General features: G+C 40.1%; 1 protein-coding gene across 1 annotated transcript in view; it reads left to right on the plus strand.

Annotated features, from left to right (window-relative positions):
- LOC141905911 (heat shock protein 75 kDa, mitochondrial-like) overlaps positions 1-21,653 on the plus strand; it is a 34,916-nt gene that overhangs the window by 6,822 nt on the left and 6,441 nt on the right. Inside the window, exons 2-5 of the mRNA XM_074795013.1 lie at positions 2,455-2,673; positions 18,260-18,342; positions 18,574-18,723; positions 20,484-20,555. Of these exons, the coding sequence (XP_074651114.1) occupies positions 2,455-2,673; positions 18,260-18,342; positions 18,574-18,723; positions 20,484-20,555 (524 nt within the window). The remainder of the gene's footprint in view (positions 1-2,454; positions 2,674-18,259; positions 18,343-18,573; positions 18,724-20,483; positions 20,556-21,653) is intronic.

Here is a 21,653-nt window from a genome sequence, read left to right on the forward strand (position 1 = left end):
TCTCTCCCTCTCTTTCTCTCCCTCTCTTTCTCTCCCTCTCCCTCTCCCTCTCCCTCTTCTTCCCTCTTCTTCCCTCTCCCTCTCCCTCTCTCCCTCCCTCTCTCTCTCCCTCTCCCTCTCTCTCCCTCTCTCTCCCTCTATCCCTCCCTCTATCCCTCCCTCTCTCTCTCCCTCTCTCCCTCCCTCTCTCCCTCTCTCCCTCCCTCTCTCCCTCCCTCTCTCTCTCTCTCATCGGATACGTTGGTATAGTTTTCATAGGTAATCTTAAGCCACGGTAACACTATCGCTGTTAGCCCGGTCTGGTCTAGCTCGTACCTAGAATGGACCAAATTGATGCTGTGCGTTCACACACAATCTTTAAATCAGTTGTTTTGACTGGTCCAGCTAAACTCAATACTATGACGCTCAGAGAAATGGTATGTTCTAAAATTTAGAGAGTACTTAGATGATTGATTAGTCTACAACGGAACAGACAAATTAAGAATGGACTATTTTGCCAGTGTGAGCGCTTGGTCTGTTCTAGATTGGACAGGACTTAGATTAGACCGTTGGAAATAACGTAGCACGAATGGGGCTTAAGAAATGAGTCGGCATCCACAGTATTTTAGATATTGAATTTTACATTGAAATTCATCTCAGAACTGACTTCTGTTCGATTCAAAAGTCATTCTGCCGATCATGCGTATTTCATTCCGAATTAGTTAATTCATTACAGCAGTACAAAATCCTGATGATTTTAATCTATCGATTGTTTTGTTCGTGGATGGAAATTATGTCATCAAAAGATTGACCGCAGATTTTTACGTCTGATAAATTCAGACTGCGTGGAATCAGGCGTTGTTAAAAGCGGCGCCAACTCGTATAAAGCTATTGGTCATATGAAATAGCCATTTGTTGACGGCGGTCCGGTGACAGTCACGAAGACAGATGAGACACAATCGCAGAAACCAATCTATATTGTCAATAAAATATACAAATTTCCGACGAAATTTCGTTTCAGCAACAGAAGTAACAATATATACTAAAATGGAGCGTTTGTTTGCTGCACGCATTGTGTCAATTCTGCGGTGCCCAAAACTGTTTGTTTTGGTCTATAGCCAAAACATCTGTCCTAGATTTATAGATATCCATAGTTTTTAGCTTGACACATCATTTTATTGAAAAACTGTTGACTATTTATTTTAAAACTACGGACCTGGGTACGACTACTTTCTGACAGTAGTTGCTCCCAAAACTATCAACAAATTCTAAAAAAAATCAGAATAATTTCTAGTTCATTTTCGATTAAACTACTTTTTTCGATGTTTTTGTTTAATTTTGGTGTTACAATCAAACATATCAGATCTGGATGACTGAAACGATCTATTTTATCTGTAAAAACCTTTAGAAAAGTAACGAAACCCAACTGCATAGTTCATCTTGAACTGGCATGTTTAAACGGTATCAGAATGCTATCTCCGTTTTTAGTTCTAGACACTCATTTTTGCGCGTAAGTACGTATGTGTATATGTATAGAATCTGTTGGAAAATTACCGATTCTATTGTCTTCTGTTCTGTCCGCGCGAAATGATTGATATTTTAGCGCTCGATGATTTTAGCCGAGTCATAAACATGCTCGTTATGGAACCATTACGGTATGGACTAACTGAATTATAGCCGACGAGTGATTTTTTATCGCGCATCTGGGGAAACTTTGATGGCCGTTTCGAGAGATATAGACCGGCGGAGAAAATTTTCTGCGAGTTAAAGACGAAGTTAGGCGTTATGATATATATATATATACGTATCGTCTTCGGCGTGATAGATGTTCTGAATAACAAATTTCGTGATCATTTTTCCTCCCCGAACGGCGGCGATAACGTTACCTTTTATGAGCCATTAAATCGCGCCGAGAAGAAAAGTGATGATTTCATGATTAATTTAGAAAGATGTATCAGAAATTATTGCCGGGCGCACGTATTGAATCGCATAAACAGAACGTGAGAACTTCGAACTTCATCAGTTAATTCATTGAAGTCTCTAAAAGTAACGCATATTATATCATGTTATGCTTAACATTGTTGACAGTAAATAACATATATATATATATATATATATATATATATATATATATATATATATATATATATATATATATATATATTTGAAAAGTTATTTTCAATGTATCAACCCCCATATTGATGATGTAGTGCACGTAGACTCCCACACTTTACATTACAATTCATTGTTAAAAGTCTCGAAAATCCATTAGATTTAAAATATAAGTCATGAAATTCGATAGATTAAAAAAATAGATATGTAAATGTAATTTTGAAATGCTAATATTGATGACATAGTACACATCGACTCATACAGAACCCTTTGAATAATGCGTAGTAGTTTATGTAATGGTTTTTATGGCCTCAAAAAATTGTCCAGCTGAGTATTGATATGACTGTTGAAATATTTTTCTAGGGCCGCTGGCGTTGACAGGATCTGGAAACCGAGTGCAGATTTGGGGAAGTCAGTCATTGATCCGTCTGCTATCAACAGACATTAACGAAGCCGACGCAAAGAAGGATGAAAAGAAGGCAGAATCGGAGGTTGAATCTACGATTGAAGGAAATGATGAAACTACGGTTACGGAGGAAGAAGAATATCATTCTATCATCAAAGATTCCGAAAAAGCTAAGGGTAAGTTTTATAAAATGATCCGTAATATTTTTACAAGTTTGGAAACATTTTCACAGTTGTGGGTAAGAAAGGTTTTGTCTCTGGAGCTGAATGGAAATACTAATGGACTCCAGAATTAATTTTCAACTGACAGAACTGTCTGTGAAAGGGGAAGAAACCGGTTGTTGCTTTATTTTCGAAATTCTGATGAAATCAGGTAAAAATTCTGTGAATTTGAATATTTGGTGTCTCGCTATCAGTTCTAAACGGGTGGCTGGAATTCGAACCATTAGTCTTTTGCTTGCCTAGCATCTGAGCTATCGGGGGAATCCTTGATCACTGCTTAATTCTTTAGCTTGCCGGCACAGGCAGGATTAAGGGTCAGTGATATAGATTTTGGGGCTCTCGTCCGTTAATGACACACATAATTAAGGCAAATACATCCTACCATTGGCACAGATAGGAAACAGACCCTACGTAGGATATCTTATGATTTTATCGTGGAATGTTTTGTCGATAGTCTCTGGGAAAATCTAAGAAATATCAGGGAATTTAGCAGGGCCCGATCTGTAAGAACCCTGATATCGATAATTTCGTGAATAAATCGGTTTTTGTGAAGTCGCGGAATCCCTCGCCGCGTCAGGTGAATATCACAAAAGTGAACATCTCTCGACGACGAGACTTATCTATTCGCACAATATAAATCATAATTAACTAATTCGTGATGACGGTCGTGAGTCGTCTCGCGCGGGTCCCGTGTGAACGCGTGAATTCATTAGATTTCTGACGGACACTCGGCTTATGTGGAATTCGTTTAAATGAAGGCAAACATCAACGTATTGATCACAGTGTTAATCATATCTCAGTCTCCTCGTCGTCATCCTCCTCATCGTCGTCTATCATTGCAGCTATGGTTTTGCGCTGCGTTGATAGTCACCTGAGGTTCGGACCGGCGCCGCCATAAATAATATACACACATCTCCTCAGTACGAGATGCTGCTCCTGCTATACGTCTAGTACTCATTGATCTGCCTCAATTTTCGCGATCACATTTTTTGTCCTGGCCAAAAACGTCAGACCGGGCCGAGCTAAATCTTAGCCTGGGTCAAATCATTGCATGTTAATGCTTTCTGGTTCCGGAAGTGACTCACTTCACTTTGTCACAATATCATTTAGTATCAGTGAGTGGTTCACGTGTGAACGCGTGAACGCACTCTCTAATTAACAACGGGCCAAATTTGACACGGATCTGATCCGGGCCAATTTGGCACCGGCCAAATCGTCTCCGTGTGATCGCCACTTAAGACAGTCGCTACTCGTGACAAAGTCATGTTACTGACCTAAAACTTAGACAAGAACGCAAACGGCCTACATTTCATTTCATATTTCCTGATGATAAAGTCTGTTAGCTGATATATTTTTTGTAGATCTTTAAATGGAGAATTGTTCTTATTTATTCGATTGATCGATTCTTTTTCTCATAACCGATATGGCACCATGTAGGATTTTATTTGCCACTTTTTGTTCTTTTGACTTAAATTGATACGTATTATTGTATAATAATGCAGAGAGGAGCTGGAGTCAATTTTCACTGAATATTATAACCAATTTTTTATAGAAATCATTAATTTTCCTCTTTAGTTATTTTGTGATTTGAAATGAGTTTTGATCTTAAAATCGGGATTGTCCCCATTATTTATTTATTTGGCTGGTAAATTTTGTTTGATTTTTCGATTGAGTGTCCCTTACAGACCCACCACACCTGCCGGGAGCGAAACAGGGGGTTTGATTTTGAAATCGGAAATCGAAGTACAGATATAGCTGTGTGATCGGCGGTCGAGTTAACAGAATATTTTTAAATCGAAGTACATAATTGGAGAGTTTTAGGTCTGTCGACGACGGTGATTTCAGAGATGGTTTTCAGGGTCGCGTGTAATCCTACGGTTAGAGAGGCTTGTATGCGTGAGTGTGTGTGTGTGGTCATCACTAGAACCGGCCACAGATCAATGACGAGAGAGATCAATGTTCTCGCCGCAATCATGTCATATTCTCTACTACATCATCATATTAAAAGCGCTAGACTCTTTGACGTCGAATGAGATGACGACGAGCAAAAAACCTCCGTCCACGACTGCGTCGCAGACTGGGCCGTACATGATACGTACTGAAAAGGAAGAAATATCACCCTCGAATTAAGGCTAGATCTAATTTACCCTTGAGAAAGCGTTGTCCAGAAGTGGACCGCGATAACTTCATTGGTTTATTCGGCGTACAATCAAACTTACTACCCATTGCTAACTCATTTGTAGGCGTTTTATGACTTCTGGATGATCACGTTTTTTTTACCAGTAGAGGTTTTACGCAATACATAATGAAATATGTTTATAACTTTGATTCTGATTTTGCTTTAGTTGCTATGGCTACTATTATTAACCCATCGCTTTTACGATACGACCTTATCAATAATATCATCTTATTTGTTTAGAAGCGGAAATTCAACGTTTAATACGTGGTAAAATGTATTTATTTCCTCGAACGCCGTTCCGCGTCCGGTTTTGATTTTTATCGAGCAGCGCCGGTGGCTAGAATTAACCCATCACTTTTACAATGATCGCATTATTTCGACCTAGCGGTTGCATTAATCCGCGAACCCGTAGACCACCGGTAGAAACGTAATTACCTCGTAATAGCCATCGTCGTGGTACGCCGATGTGTTAGTGCGCGCCGCTTTGCTATCAGCGGATATCAAAAATTACGCTTCATTCACTCGTTTCTATAAAGACATATTTGCGCAAGAAATGAAGAGTTATTCGACGTTTCGATTAGACATGAAGTTTTTCCGATTCGCGGAAAGGTTTTTGCTCTCGCTGATGGAGTCATTAGGGCGACGCGTGTTAACGCCGGAATTGGGGTTCGATTTGGCGTGTGTATTCGTTCTTAGTCGTAATGTTATCGACGCAATAATTGGTGGTTTTTTTCAATAGGGTACGCAGGCCGAGAACGCTGATGTCGTCGTATTAGTTAGTTCTGGTAATGACTTGTTGATGAGGCGGTCGATGGATATTAATGTTGACCGCGGATGTGAAATAGAAATAATGAGAAATACTGACTGAACTTTCTCACCGTCGTCGAGTTCTCGTGATAATGTTTCGATGGCGATTGATGAAGATAACCTACTCAAAAACTGTATCACAGGGTTCATACAGTCTCCAATATGAGTGCTTACTTTTCTCAAAATTTTCCAAAAGTGCTTACAAAGTGCTTACTTGATTTTTAGTATCCCGAATTGGTTTTTTGAACGATTATGTGTTTTTAACAATTTTGTCACTATTGGCTTCGATGGTTTATGTTGTGGATGAGAATGAGGGCCACGATCTTAAATGATAAGAAAAGTGTCACTGCGAAAGTGCTTGAAAGTGCTTACTGTTGCTTCAGCATGAACTCTGCCACTGGTTACTATTTGATCACTTCTCTTGTAATAAAAATGCCATACTAGCTAACAATCTATATCGTATTTCGGCAAGATAACTACACAATCTTACAACGTTGATTTCAATCTGGTGTACTAGAAATCTTTTCTCAGTGCCATCTGGTGAGTGATGATGGCATGACTAGGAATAATTGGTTACATAATCTAATCAACTAGCGGATGAGAAACACATATTGGTTACACAATTTTAAACTAGATTTGTTGATTATGAGTTGGTTGAACATTCGAATGGATGGTCTTTGCTAGTATGGCGTTCTATAGGTAGTTCCATCATTCATTGTTTTAAAGATGGCTGCTATGGCAGCCGCGACGACGCTATCAGTCCGCGGCTGAGAGAACGGTGTTGATCATTTTATAAAGTAAGTTTAAACACGATGATCGTCGTCTCGCGAGAAGCAGCGATCGATCAGTGCTAAGTCTGCGGCTCGTTTTAATTTGAGACGTTCTCTCGTTGACAGGCGGTCGTACGGAGGATTTTCTCGAGATTGCTGTATGATTTTTGACGCGTGTGAGTCAATGTCTTGGGGTTTTTCTGATGTATTTGAGATTACTATAAGTGACACGAGTTGTAATTGCGCTCACTGAATCACTGAATCTACCGCGCAATCTTGTTTCGTCGCGCATTTGAAATGTCAAACGGTTTTCCCTGTCTGGCTACCTAGGGTAAAAACGCTCATTCTAAGGTGCGACATTCAGCTTATCTGTAACATCTTTTCTTTTTGTGCAATGTTCGAAATTACTTTTTCGAAGTTGAAATTTACTTAACGAAAGTTATTTCACATCTGAACATTTTCTACTGTAGATTGAGCAGAATAGCCCATATACTCTAAAGTGGAGAATCAATGATAGAATTTAAAACCCGCTATAAACGTATTTAATAGTTTAGAAATGAGATTTACTTTAAAATTAAAAGACAATGTTTTGGTCGCTTTTTGTCCTCTCCCCCTCTCTCCCCCTCTCTCTCTCTCTCTTTCTCTCTCTCTCTCTCTCTCTCTCTCTCTCTCTCTCTCTCTCTCTCTCTCTCTCTCTCTCTCTCTCTCTCTCTCTCTCTCTCTCTCTCTCTCTCTCTCTCTCTCTCTCTCTCTCTCCCTCCCTCCCTCCTCTCTCTCTCTCTCTCTCTCTCTCTCTCTCTCTCTCTCTCTCTCTCCCTCCCTCTCTCCCTCCTGCTCTCCCCCTCTCTCTAGAGACCATCATACGGTATAGAATTATTGATATATAAAATTTATAGATAGCAGGTTGTAATTCTATTGCGGATTGTTTTTTCTCATTGAAATGCGGCACGATGTCACAGGTTATTGAAACGCGATCCTCATTAACTCACTTGTACCCGATGATGCTCGACACTATTCTCCGACACGGCGGTGACGTTCTATATATCGTCATTAACCGTATCAATTCTTCTCGTTATTTCTGGCCTCTTTTTTTTTTACACCTGTGGTTTACGGCGTGAATGTAATCGTACGTATGGCCATGTCACAGGCCGTTGTGCTCGCGGGTTTTTGCGGTTTCCCGTTACAAACGAGCGTCTTTGTCGTCGTCATCTCGAGCCACTCTCTCGTACACGTTATATCTATCGATCGAATTGTATTTTCGATCAAATTTATTAGTTCGTCGTGAGTAATCGCGCGTGATATCCTATTGATCGGTGATTGATTAGATTTTCAAATAATCGTCATTCTGTTTTTCTGAAATAATGCGTCTACTTGAAAAAGTAAGTTATTATTTCTAAAATCGATTGTTTTGCTTCGAATTGTGATGCTTTTCGAAATCCACAATACAATCATACAGCGAAAATCACCATGAAACAGAAAAGAAAATTGATTCTGAAATGTTAACATGAGCTTTATTTCGACATTTCCTTTTGGAATTATTTTTGTTTTCTGTATTGCTGGATTTTACCGTATCATGACTCAAGATGTAAATCAGATTTATCCTCAATACTATCAATAGAATACTATCGAAAGTTTCCCGATTTTTTCTCTAAATTACAACAAAGATATCTGCACAGCGCACAGTGCCTGGACACCGCGAATAGGTCTAGTCATTTCAATTTCAATATTTATCTAAAACTCTCTTGGCAAGAAAATGATATTGTTTTGTCGATGAGGGCCTTTGATTTGTGACAGCGGCCACAGGCCATTTATTAACTAGCAATTCAGCCGTTCTATCCTACATCAAAGTACTGGTTACATTGACAGCTCCTGGGCGCGAGAATACTCATCGAAACCAACACTCTCGCCACGAGATGACTGTAATTATTTTTCATGGGGTCAGCAATTTTGTTTATGCCCTCCATTGTTATTCAAGCAATATTTTTGTTTGCGCTAATTTTTTGATAATCACTCGATAACAATCTCTCCAGTTACATCTCTTTTAGGTATATCATCATTAGTCGTTAAAAAGCCGATCCATCTACGAAGAAAAACTTTTGTGTAGGTTTCAAAGAAATAAAATAAGGTGTTAAGAACAACTTTAGATCATTGCAAAATTCATCGACTTATTCACTTGGCATGAAAACCATTCATAAAACACAATATCCACTCAGCATATCGATTTCATGGAAAAGGTAAATCAAATAGAAATGGCCGCCCAGTTAATATTTCTGCAATTTTAAGGACCTGATAGTTCGCAGAGTGGCCACTTACCTGGAAATGAGGGAAATGTTAGGGAAAATTCAGTAAAGAGCTATAAATCAGTGAAATTTATTGAGATCGCTAGATTGCGCGTAAAATCAAACAGTTTCTATCTATGTCTTACGTATTTGATTGTGTTAATCGATTGAATTCTTAGCAGATCAAATCAGTGAAAACATGCGCGTGTCAGGAAATAGTCAGGGAAAAAACAAATCATATGGCCGCCCTGTTAAGTTTGAGACAATTTGAAGAATTTGTTCGTTATTCGTTAGTTGTGTAGACGTTGGGTGCCATCAAATTTCTATATGAATTCATATCTCTCTCCCCTCCCTCTCTCTCCCTCTCTCTCTCTCTCCCTCTCTCTCCTCTCCCTCTCTCCCCCTCTCCCCTCCCTCTCTCCCCCTCTCCCCTCACTCCTCCCCTCTCCCCTCACTCCTCCCCTCTCCCCTCCCTCTCTTCCCTCCCCTCTTTCCCCCTCTCTCCCCCTCCCTCTCTCCCTCCCTCTCTCTCCCCTCCCCCTCCACTCCCTCTCTCCCTCCCTCTCCCCTCCCTCTCCCCTCCCTCTCTCGTCGTCGTCCGAAGCCGTCGGTCGTCGATTCGTTTTCTGTTCATCAAACGAGAGCAATTTGATTAACAAAGTATCGGCAGCGACATCAGCGAACAAACGAGCTGCTTAAATCCCATACATCATACAGTAAACTAACCGAACCGTTGTGTCTAATATCGGTCATATTTCATGTCGCCGACGAACGCTGACGCTGCTGCCGAGAAACGAGGCCACGATTGACGACGACACCGTTTTTTTATTATCCGCCGGAGATGTCCGCGCCGGTGGTCAACGCGTGAAACTTAATAGCCGCGTTATGAGCGCGAGACGACGGCGGTAAGAAAGTTGAGCCGTGTTTCGGCTGTCATGGCGCCGGTATTCGCCATCCATATTCCTGTCTTCGCTGTCAGTTACTGCGTATATTTGCCGTCACAAGAGGCTTCACGGCAATATCGCTGGCTGGCCGGATAGTTGTTTCTCATTCCTAATGTATTTCCTAAACTGTCAGTTACCGGGTCTATTTACTTATCACAAGGGGCTGTATATATCACCGGCAGGTACTAGTCTATATGAGGTTATAAGTTAATGCCGTCTTATTAAAGAAAAATGCTCGATTTTTACGTTTATTCACTTAAGAAATCGTGAGCCGTCGAATTCAGTCTATTGACCACGGCGTTGAACTGGTGCTTGTCGCTCAGCGGCGGTGGTGAATTATTAAGAAATGATTTAGTTGAAAGTTGTTACTGGTGGTTGAGTTTGATGGCTAATGGAGCATTGTGTAATATCCTCAATTTTTCATGCAACGAAGTATTGCCGTCTCTCTCTCTCTCTCTCTCTCTCTGAGGACCGAAGCCATTACCACTGGATAACGACCGTCTTATAATGGTCTCTTGATAATTTTAAAGAGTTGCCAAGAAGCCGCTTTACGAGTACGGCCGACGTTGGTCAAATCTTAACGGTTATTGATCAACTCCGCGTCATCCCGGGGGGGGGGGGGAGAGAATAAGCTCGGGAAGGATAATCTCGTTCTTTTTCCAATTGTGTTCTTCATCTTAGAATAGATAAATAGAGTGGTTGAAGTTTCCGCTGTTTTATGAGGTACGAAGGAACCCGATGACTCCGATATATCGTCTGATATTCCATCAGATACAGTTACAAAATACCCAGCCCTGGAGTCGGGTCGGGGACTGGATGAATTTGTTATACATTGAAAATAGGATACAATAAAAATTACCGGATACTCCAAGCTCCGTTTAAAACGACATTTTAACCCTTTCAGTGCGTCTACACCGCAGCGCGGTGTATAAATCAGTGATGGATTTTGCTAGTACACGGCACTGCGGTGTATTGATGTAATTAGTAATTTGTAATTATCTCTATTGAAAAATGGCAGCAAGTGTCAAACATAGTGAAATACTAGTAACTAACGATACACCGCACTGCGGTGTAGACGCACTATAGTGGTATTCCCATTGTTCAACACACTAGGGTGGAATTTTTTAGAATTTTCAAATTTTCTCCAGCACTATAGGGTATTAATTAGTCAGCACTGAAAGGGTTAATATATAACAGTATTTCCTACGTAGATTACTTCATTTTGTAAAATTGAATTAATGAAAAAATGTAATTTTCGTAATTTTTTTGTGAAGAATTTGTGCTTACACTTCACAAAGAAGGTTCCACTTTTTGTCTCGAAAGCCATCTGCTACAAACCATGCGCTCATAATTCATATCAAACGCGGAGTTGAAAGTTTTTCGTCGCTTTTTGCGTAAGGAACCCGAGCTCAGTAAACAAGGCTCATTAAAGAAGCGAGAAAAAAAATGACGAACGATTGATTTTTACTGCGATTGATTCATCGCGCTCGACGCAACGACGCAACGACAGACAGCACCGATATTATTATAGATCGTGTAAATTTACTGCCAATATTTCTTCAAGCTGCGAACGACTAATTTATATTTCATAAACCAGCGGTGATTTTATTACCGGACACAGACTTGTTTGTTGACTGATGATTAAGTTTGCTGGTTCGCGTTCCGCAGTTCGATCAATGCTGTAGCTATAAGATGTACCGGGGAAATCGTGAAGCGTTTATTCATCTGATGACCAGTTTTACGGCGCCGCTACGGAGACGCACCCTTCGAACAAGAAGTAAAAAACATGTTTTTGTACATCGATTCCTAGAAAATAAATTCGACTCCCTATTTTTAAAAGGGCCAAATCTACGAGAGAATTTCCATACACTGCTGATTAAACTACCAGGGTTTTATACATGGAATAAAATTACTTCCAAATGCCGGGCTAGATTTTGGTATACGGAGTTTGGAGGCAATGCGTATTTTTTGAGGTATAGAATATTTCCGTGATTTCGATAAGGGTCGCTATCGCCCAAAATGGGGCCATATCGCACCCAAGAGCCCCATTGGTGACCACTGTGCTTCCATTTTGTTCTTCGTTTCCTATGATTAGAATTTTCTACGGAAATCCCTTTTTTTCATATTCGTCTAAACCTACCGATTGATTTTGTTTATCGGGTTGTTTTAGTAGTATTGTGCACTTGTTGTTAAAAGTGGCTCTGGAATTCAGCTGCCTCTGCGTCCCACTTCACTGAAATGATCTCGTCGATTTTAACATCGTTTTCAATCATGTCTAGATGAGACATCAAACATCGTACACTTGATCTCTTTCATCGACGACGACGACGCAACGAAAATTCAATTTAATGCAAACAAAGCGTAAATTGCCAATCTTCGGGAGTTAATCCGCGCGGATCCCGTAATATCTACGCGCGGATTAAAAACGACCGGATTAACCGATTAGTCGGTGGTAATGAGGTCGAAGATCGTAAGCTTTATCGAACATTACGGAACATTATCGAACGTCGAAATATCCGCGGGAACAAAAACGAGTTAAACCCCGGGACGATGTCGGGTTCTCTGTTTACTCGTCGGAACGTCGTTTGATAAATGATAATATCGGTAAGAAGGGCTGATAGTCGACGTGTGTACGGCGCGCACACGTAAGCTTCATTCAGACGAGTTGACCATCAATAACCCGTAAGAACTTCGTCGTCATTCTACAGGGATTGGGCCCCGAACGAACGAACGACCCGACGTTCGCGATCTGACGACAGACATTCTTCATTTCGGATATTTTTCAGGCTCGATATTCGAACGAAATCTCGAGTCGTAATCCGTCGTTGATTCATGGTCGAAATCATCATCCAACCGAAAATTTTCAACGCGATCGATTTATCAGTTATGAAAGAACTGCTTACGTTTTGAATTAATTGCGTCGGATAAATTGAAGTAGGTTGAATTAGAATTGTTTTGGCGCGGAACCTTCGCGAAAAAAATTCATGGGGATTTTTTCTGGAAAGGATAGAGACGTCCTCTCTGTACGAAGTGTCAATATTGAAAACGGATACGAGATGGATCCACTTAACGAAGCAGGTTACCGTTCAATTTCGCTTCGGACTTTCGGAGTTGATTTGATCAACGAAATAATGGCCCGGAGTGTCCCTTCGGCCGTTCTATTAGCGACTGTATCGCTTCGGGCGTTTATCAGTTCCGTCTGCACCGCGCGCGCGTTAAGTTAGCGTCGTATTCACCGAAATCGGGTTTCCTAAGAAACTATCGATGTTCAGCGTAAGAGTTTCTCGTCGGTCAATCTGCCGTTGAATTTTCATCATTTTTCGAGGACCGACTCTTTTAAATACGCGGCTCAAGTTTGTGTCCATTAGATTCGTTTTGTCTCAGATCAACACCTTATATTCAATGGTACATCTCAACCTCCTCGATATCTCTACCAGAGAGAGAGAGTGGTTTTTTCTTCTCCTCGAGCCATGAATCACTCCGCCGGATAGCCTGGACGACGGTGAGACATTATTAGCCTGCAGCCCTGTCTGTCAACGCTATAGCTAATGGCTTCGTCTTCTTAACAGCTCATCGTCGGCATTCCTCTCGGGAGCGTATCTTAAAAACATTTTTCAAATATGAAATATGCATAAGGCATTGAGGCATGTCCTGTTATGCTGCGTGGTAGTGCGGGCTTGTCACACACACACTCACACTATGACTGATGTCGTGCACAATTATAGCGATGTATCTTCACAGTCAGATCTTCTTTCGGCAAATAAATAATGAAAAGCCTTTGCTTTTGGTCACTGTCTTATCTTTGTCATAAAAAGGCTTTTTGTTTTTCTATGTAGTGAGTCTCTGAAATAGAGCTCAGTTCGAAGATTTACACCAAGGCGTAACTCTGATACCCAGTCTATGAAATGGAGCCCAGGCTAAGGATTTATACCAAGAGGTAACTCTGGGGCCGTATTGCTAAAAGTTTAACCCTTTCAGTGCGTCTACACCGCAGTGCGGTTTACAAATCAGTGATGGATTTTGCTAGTACACCGCACTGCGGTGTATTGATTTAATTAGTAATTACTAATTATCTCTATTGAAAGATGGCAGCACCAGTCAAACATAGTGAAATATCAGTAACTAACGATACACCGCACCGCGGTGTAGACGCACTATAGTGGTATTCTCGTTACTCGACACACTAGGGTGGAATTTTTTAGAATTTTCAAATTATCTTCAGCACTATAGGGTATTAATTAGTCAGCACGGAAAGGGTTAATAAGCCTAGTTCCTTGCTCATTTGTATGATATCTTTAATTTGTTCATAAGATAAAACCTGGTCCAGGTTTTACCCCTGGGGGTTACTGGATCCAATCTATGGACCCTGAGCTAAGCTTGAAGATTCGCACGTACGGGTAACTTTGATACTAGTCTTATGAAATCGGGCCCAGGTTATCGATTTACCCGAAAGGGTAAGTTAACTTTCAAAGGTTCTATTCACAATCTGCTCTAGGTTTCATTTGTAAATTGGACCGGAAAAGATTCCTCGAAAGAAACCTTTAACCGCGGTGGCCGTGTCCAGTTTCTAATTCATACTAAATCCTATTAGATGATGATTAAGTCGCGTCTTCATCGACGAATCTGAAGAGATTCATTAACGAGACAACGGCGCGATCGAATCGAGAAAGTAGATTCCTCCGACCACCGAGATGATTGTCGTTTTTCTCATAAACCGGACAATAAACGATTGTAAACGAGTGATTCGTTATCGTCACGGCGATAATGAGAGTTATTATTCATGATCTTTCGACGTTGTTTTTTTATTTCCAGCGCGCGTATTCCGATCGCGGCACAATTCGGTATTGTCCGCGTTTTTGGCGTCGCGCGATTTATCAGTAAAAACGACTGCGACGTGTAAATCATTCATTTCGTGGCCGAATCATCGCGATTATTTATTTATCGGCAATTGCCGAGTTATGACCAACAAAAGGCAGCCGTTTCCCGCGCGCGGCTTTACAGCGACTTCAGTTTTTATACCGTTTTCTATGAATATCGTTGTCGGCGTTCCGTCGAGAATGTTTTTGTTTGGAAATTGATCGTTGTAATCCGACGTAACCTCGGCGTTACAATACGGCATTGTTTCAAAACTTCACATTCTATTCTCGAGCGGTTATTAATGGACCTATAGAGGTTAAATCCCAGATAAATGCCCGGTTTTTACAAATGATTGATTCCCGAAGGTATGAATGAACGCCGCAATTAATACTGCTTTCAATTTCAAAGCATTTTTAACGCCGTGTAGAGATAAGATCGCCATCAATCTTTCATCGAAATAGATAAGTTCACATCTTTATTTCTAATTTATTGGACACAAAACTTTATCCTAATCTATTTAATCCTAATGACAACTGATGACTCAAAACATTATTTATCTGTTATGAAAAGCACTCCTGATAAGGTTATAGTTGAGGTTGTGTCTATTGCATTGATTTATTTTTTAAAAAACCTAGATTAAACTAAAAAATTATTAACCCCTCGAAATAACACACATATTTTGCTTAATATTGTCGACAATAGATAATACAATGTAGATTATATATTATATATCATTAAGGATCAATAAAGTTATTTTGGATTTAAATTGAATTGACCGGCAACCAGTCTAGCCACGATATATTGATGACGTAGTGCACATATCCTCTCAAAAATGATTATCTAAATCTACCAAAAATAATCATAAAATATGAAGTAAGATTATGAAATATTTGATATATTTGATTACGGTACAAAATGAACGCCAAAATTCACAATTGTAATTGTTATTTTGAAACGCCAATATTGATGACATAGTGCACATCAACTCACACAGAACCCCTTAGAATAATGCATTAAAATCGCGTTAAAGATGCTAAATAGACGCTAACGTTAAAATCACACTCTATTACGAAAATACATAAACATTATTTTAATGGTTTTAACAGCGTCAAAAAATTGCCATAGTTTTTTCGGTAATGGCTTTAATTTTCATCGACTTCGTTTGACAAAAAGCGATTCATCAGACGAGCGAGAGAACCAGTGGAATCCGACGTCTATCAATCGAGAATTTTGATGCCGGTACGAAAAACCGATTGAAGACGGTTTCCGCGGCGCGAGACAGGAAACGTTCGAGAAACAAGGCCCGATACGTGATTTACTCCGGTCCGGGGGCTTCGATCGGTAAACAAACTAAACGTTCCGCCGATGTTTATGGCCATACGCAAGGATTATATCCAATTTTCGATTTAATGAAATCTTATTTTGATAAATGTTATGATCGCGAACATTAACGTTCTCCGAATCAATGATAATGAATGTATTTTATAGGCTAAGTTAATGCGGCGTGCACGTTACCGCAGTTGTATTATCCCCGGCGGTGAGGTAGTCGCCGTCACTACTGGACGTTAAGAGGTATTTTGATTGAAACGAGGTCAACCTCAACCTGTATTTCGTATTATTCATCTCGCTAGATACAAATTACTTCGCTAATTATACACGAAAATATTCGACGCCGAAAACGAATCGAATCGCCGGAGTTAATGAACGTAATTTCGCGCGGATTCCTTTGTAAACATTCGTCATGCTTAAAACTACATTTTCATCGAAGATTCCCGAGATCGCGAGCTATTTTTCATCGTCGAAATCACTTCGGAAGTTGCTATTTTCAATTTCGATAAGAAATGGTTATAGCGTTGTTTATGAACTCGAGTTAAAGCGCCTTAATGCGATGACGAGTCTCCTCAGATGTCAAAGTGCGAGCAGCTAATTGAAGTTAAAGTCAAGTTTGACTGCCATACCGCCTGTTAACAGTACAGTCTGATGTCATAAACAGCCCACTATTTGTCAATAACGATAGGAAAATGTTTCTGGGTTTGATGTAGCGCAGAAATATTCTGCATCAAGTGACCACGGACAACATTCAGAAAGACTGTGAATCTTTGACTTGAGGTATAGCAGTTAACCGAAGCAAAAGCCAAGATTGACTGGTCATTATGACATCTGATATTACGTGCTACGACATCAGTGCATTACCCCTATAGAGAGCGGAATTCTTTTCAAAACTAGCAGACCATTTGTCAATAACGATTGGAAAATGTTTCTGGGTTTGATGTAGTGCACCAATATCCTGGATCAAGTGACCACTTTTTCTAAGAAAATCTTCATCAAACCTTTCCGCACTTAACATCTAATATATATCAATAACGCTTCAGGTGAATTTCGCTTTTTTCTCCCGTCGTACGGATTTATTTATTGGTTTATTGTCGATGAATGTATGAAAAACGTTTTCTCGTTCGTAATATGTTTCATCGTAGTGAAGATGAATTTGTCGTCGGAGCCATTAAAAACACGAGAATACCGCGCGCTCGCTCGCTCACCGCGCTCAAACCACGCTCGACTGCCATCAAAACGCATCAAAATTACCATCAATCAAAACCAGCGAACATCATTTATGTTACAAACCGATTAATTTTTCACCCTGATTAGAAAAATGGTTAAAATGGTGCAGCAGCGCATTGTGGAAGTGTTCATTGTGAAACGAGAGAGAGGAGTCGTATGTGCACCGGGTGGTGCGATGAATAATTCACCGCGATCACAGCCTAATAAATATAAAACACTGTTAATTTTGCTTTCGTTTGATTCATCGTCGCAGAATTGTCAAATATTAATTCATCGTTTCGAGACATAATTAAATGAATCAATTATGTCACCTAAAGTACTGTCAATGAAAGTACAGGGTACTGTCAATCAGAAGTACTGTGTAGGGTACTTACTGTCAATGAAAAATATGGGGTACTGCCAATGAAAAGTGCAGGGTACCATCAATGAAAAATATAAGGTACTGCCAATGAAAAGTTCAGGGTACTATCAATAAAAAGTATGGGGCACTGTCATTGAAAAGTGCAGGGTACTGTCAATAAAAAGTATGGGGCACTGTCATTGAAAAGTGCAGGGTACTATCAATAAAAAGTATGGGGCACTGTCATTGAAAAGTGCAGGGTACTGTCAATAAAAAGTATGGGGCACTGTCATTGAAAAGTGCAGGGTACTATCAATAAAAAGTATGGGGCACTGTCATTGAAAAGTGCAGGGTACTGTCAATAAAAAGTATGGGGCACTGTCATTGAAAAGTGCAGGGTACTGTCAATAAAAAGTATGGGGCACTGTCATTGAAAAGTGCAGGGTACTATCAATAAAAAGTATGGGGCACTGTCATTGAAAAGTGCAGGGTACTATCAATAAAAAGTATGTGGTACTGTCATTAAAAAGTACGTGGTACTGTCATTGAAAAGTGCAGGGTACTATCAATAAAAAGTATGTGGTACTGTCATTAAAAAGTACAGGGTACTATCAATGAAAAGTATGAAGTACTGTTAATGAAAAGTGCTGTCATTGTAAAACGTTTCCATTTATCTCGCATGTCAAGTACATTAATACTCTGTTCTCTTCAAGAGATGAATCTACTTCACATTTACAGTTTACTCGATTAAGCATCACTCTCATAAGGAGTTCACGAGCACTAATCTGAATCTCTTCTATTTTCAGGTCCCGCCGATAAACATGAATTCCAGGCCGAAACGAAGAAACTTTTGGACATCGTCGCCCGTTCGCTTTATTCAGAAAAAGAGGTAGCTTGAAATGTTTATTAGATGGGTTTGAATTCGGAATTGACAAACTTAGAATAAAAGAATCCTTTACTTTTTCAAGATTATGTCCATGCAATTCATCTAACGGTGATTTTTTCTCCTGAGTGTCTGACTTTTTACTCCCATTATGCCAAACCAAACTCTCGAGATCTCGAGATCATTGAGGTGTTTCGTTTCTCATCAATTTCATTACATGTACTTTTCGTTTTGCAGGTTTTCATTCGTGAGTTGATATCGAATTCGAACGACGCCCTCGAAAAACTGAGATACCTACAAATGACCGACAACTCGATCAAAGGCACCGGCGCTCCGTTGGAAATTCATATCAGGACTGACGACTCGAAAAAAACATTCACTATTCAGGTATCGTTTGAGACATCAATTGCTAATGAAACGATGACTTGAAATGTTTTAGAAATAAGATATTTACCGTAGGTAAATAAAAGGAGAGTTTGAGAAAAGTTATTTGAATTCATATCGGTAATTTAAGCAGTAACAAGAGCTCGAAGTACCGGAATAATGACTACTCGGACATTTATGTTATACTTGTTCTGAATTTATGAGAGAAATCGCAGAAATAGAGAAAGGTCTTATTGGAATTAACACTGACCCGCGATTTCATGCATGAAAATGTAGATATAATTCATGAAATCAGTTTTTGTGTTCGCGGATGATAATGAATCAATCGTGTTATGAATATCGATGAACATCGTCTGACAATATACGAAATACTGATTGCGACGACCGACCACGCGTCATGTGTTAAGACAATTCCAACTTTCTCTTCTCTCTCTTGTCTCTCTCTCTCTCTTTCTATTTCTCTCGCTCTGTTTGCGTCGGTAATAATGAAAATTGATTAGACATGATTGAATTTCCAGTCACATGAAGCATTCGGCTCGATTTGACGAAATAAGCAAAACAATCATTGATTCTGATTAACGGTAGTCTCATTTTCGTGTCGTCGCGACAATTAAAATTTCACTTCTTGGAAGAAGTTTGCAAAAAACTTACAAAAAACACATCCATTCATGAACCATTGTATTGCACAGGTGCGGATTCAAGCAGTTTCACAAGCGAGCCTATAACTGTCTTAGAATTAAAGTACCCCTCAGGCCAGTGGCGTCAGGATTAAACTAGTCGATTCAGTTTTTTTTACTTGGTTGGGCTGTAGGCCCTCTGTCAAAAGGATTTTGAAAGTTTTGTGCCCAGATATTGCCTCTAAGCATTCCGACCTGCTACTGGTCAGCGGTCAGCCCCTATTGTTAAGTTTTGCTTTGCTTCTTAGGTACTTCGAGTTTCATCTTCACTACCCTGTTTTCATTGTGATACCATCATGATATATATGCCCTGGGGTCAGTTGCACAGTCATGGCTTACACTAAAGACCAGTCTAAAGCCGCGATCATACGGAGGCGATTTGGCGCGGGCCAAATCGGCACGGATCAGACTCGGGCCAAATTTAAGATTAAAACAACGTAAGATTAGTCTTAAGATTTAAGACTTGAACCCTTGCAATAGGATACTTCCGACTTACGACTTTTCTGACATTGTTTCTTTTCGTGCCAGATTTATTCGACTCGTCCGAATAAACGAGTTGTATTTTATATGAATCGTTGTCAATCAGATTCGACCGGTATCCGGACATTAATCATAACCGTCTTCGCGGGTAAAAACAAATCCAACAATAACCGACGTTTCTATATATGCGTTCGTCGTTAACGATTGACTCGGATGATCTGGTAATCCTCGACAATGAAACGCAAGACGTTTCTCCGATCGCTTTACGAATAGTATTATCTCGGCCTCTGTTTGACAGGTTTATTAATTGGTCGGCGAGTTTTCTAATTCCGGCTTTATAATTTCGAGCGTAAGCAATCACTTTCGTCGGACGGATGATGCCGCGAGATAATAAATATCGGACTTATAATTCGTCGGGTTTGTCACTCAAAAAGACCGGCTAGTAGTTATACAGAGGCGTTGAAGTTATTACAACTCCTAAGACATGACTTATCATATTTGACAGCCGCGAAATCGTCGCTGATACATTCTCAAACATAACATTTTCGGAAAAAACTCATCGAGATTTTTGCGTTGAAATTTGTATGTATCGTTTTTTTTTTTCAGGACACCGGTGTCGGAATGACGAAAGCCGAAATGATCGAAAATCTGGGAACGATTGCCAAATCTGGATCAAAGGTTAGTTCGCGTATCGGTTACTCTAGCCCCCGATGAACTTAGAGAAGAATTCTGTAAATTCGACCGCCGATCACACAGCTATATCTGGACCGTACTTTGATTTCTGATTTCGGAATCAAAACCCCTGTTTTGTTTCCGGCTGGTCTGGTGGGTGTGTGGGGGACACGGAATCTAATCAAACCAATCAAATAAAAAATAAGAGACAATCTATATTCTAAGATAAAACCACCTATAGATACATAGCCATGTCATTTTGCTTCTTAAGGGTTAACCTAATAATTCACTATAGCTCTAACTTACTACCACTTCGTGTAACTTTCAAAATAGTGATTTTCACATTCGTTCCTTAGTCTCGTCATTGTCATGCCTTTTTGCTTTTGAAGGGTTAGCCTTAAACATTCACTTATAAGATCATTTAACTTTGGATTATAATACTGAATATCGGAAGCGTAATCGTCTAGATAGTGATTGTTCGTTCTGTATGACTGTCTATGTCCTACATTGGGTCGATGTGAAAATCGTTTAGTCGTGTTTTCAGTACGACACGAGTTGAGAACAGCAGCGGCAGCAGCAGCAGCAGCAGCAGCGGTGACGATGACGACATCGTTGAATTGTACATCATCGGCCGCGGCAATCTCCGCGAACAATAACTGTCAATGTTGTCCGCCTGCTGATAGTGACTAATGGTCTCTCTCGGGGACGCTGCTTATGAAATTGGGATTACGAATTAGCAATTTTATGCCGCGACGCCAAGATTTTATTTCTCCATCATAACTATTAGAACCTGTTGCCATATTTTCTACTTAGCCGATATGTAGACGAGTCCGCCTGCGAGATGATACTTTCAGGACCTGAAGCGTCTCGGTTTTATCACCCTTAGATAGCGCCAGAAGCTACATTTTCAAAATCATCATTCATGACACTTAGAGTAGAGCTTTCTAGAAACTCATTCCGATTTGAGAGCCTATACCTTTCAACTGTTTTCATAAAGCTGAGTGGTTTTTCAGCTATATCTCTATAGCTGAAGGCGCTGTTTCTGTTGTCCTTTCTATAAAGTTGCCACATCAAACCTTGCGTATCAGATTGGGTGGTTATACA

Source organism: Tubulanus polymorphus, chromosome 5 (assembly GCF_964204645.1).
Source record: "Tubulanus polymorphus chromosome 5, tnTubPoly1.2, whole genome shotgun sequence".
Lineage (NCBI taxonomy): Eukaryota > Metazoa > Nemertea > Palaeonemertea > Tubulaniformes > Tubulanidae > Tubulanus > Tubulanus polymorphus.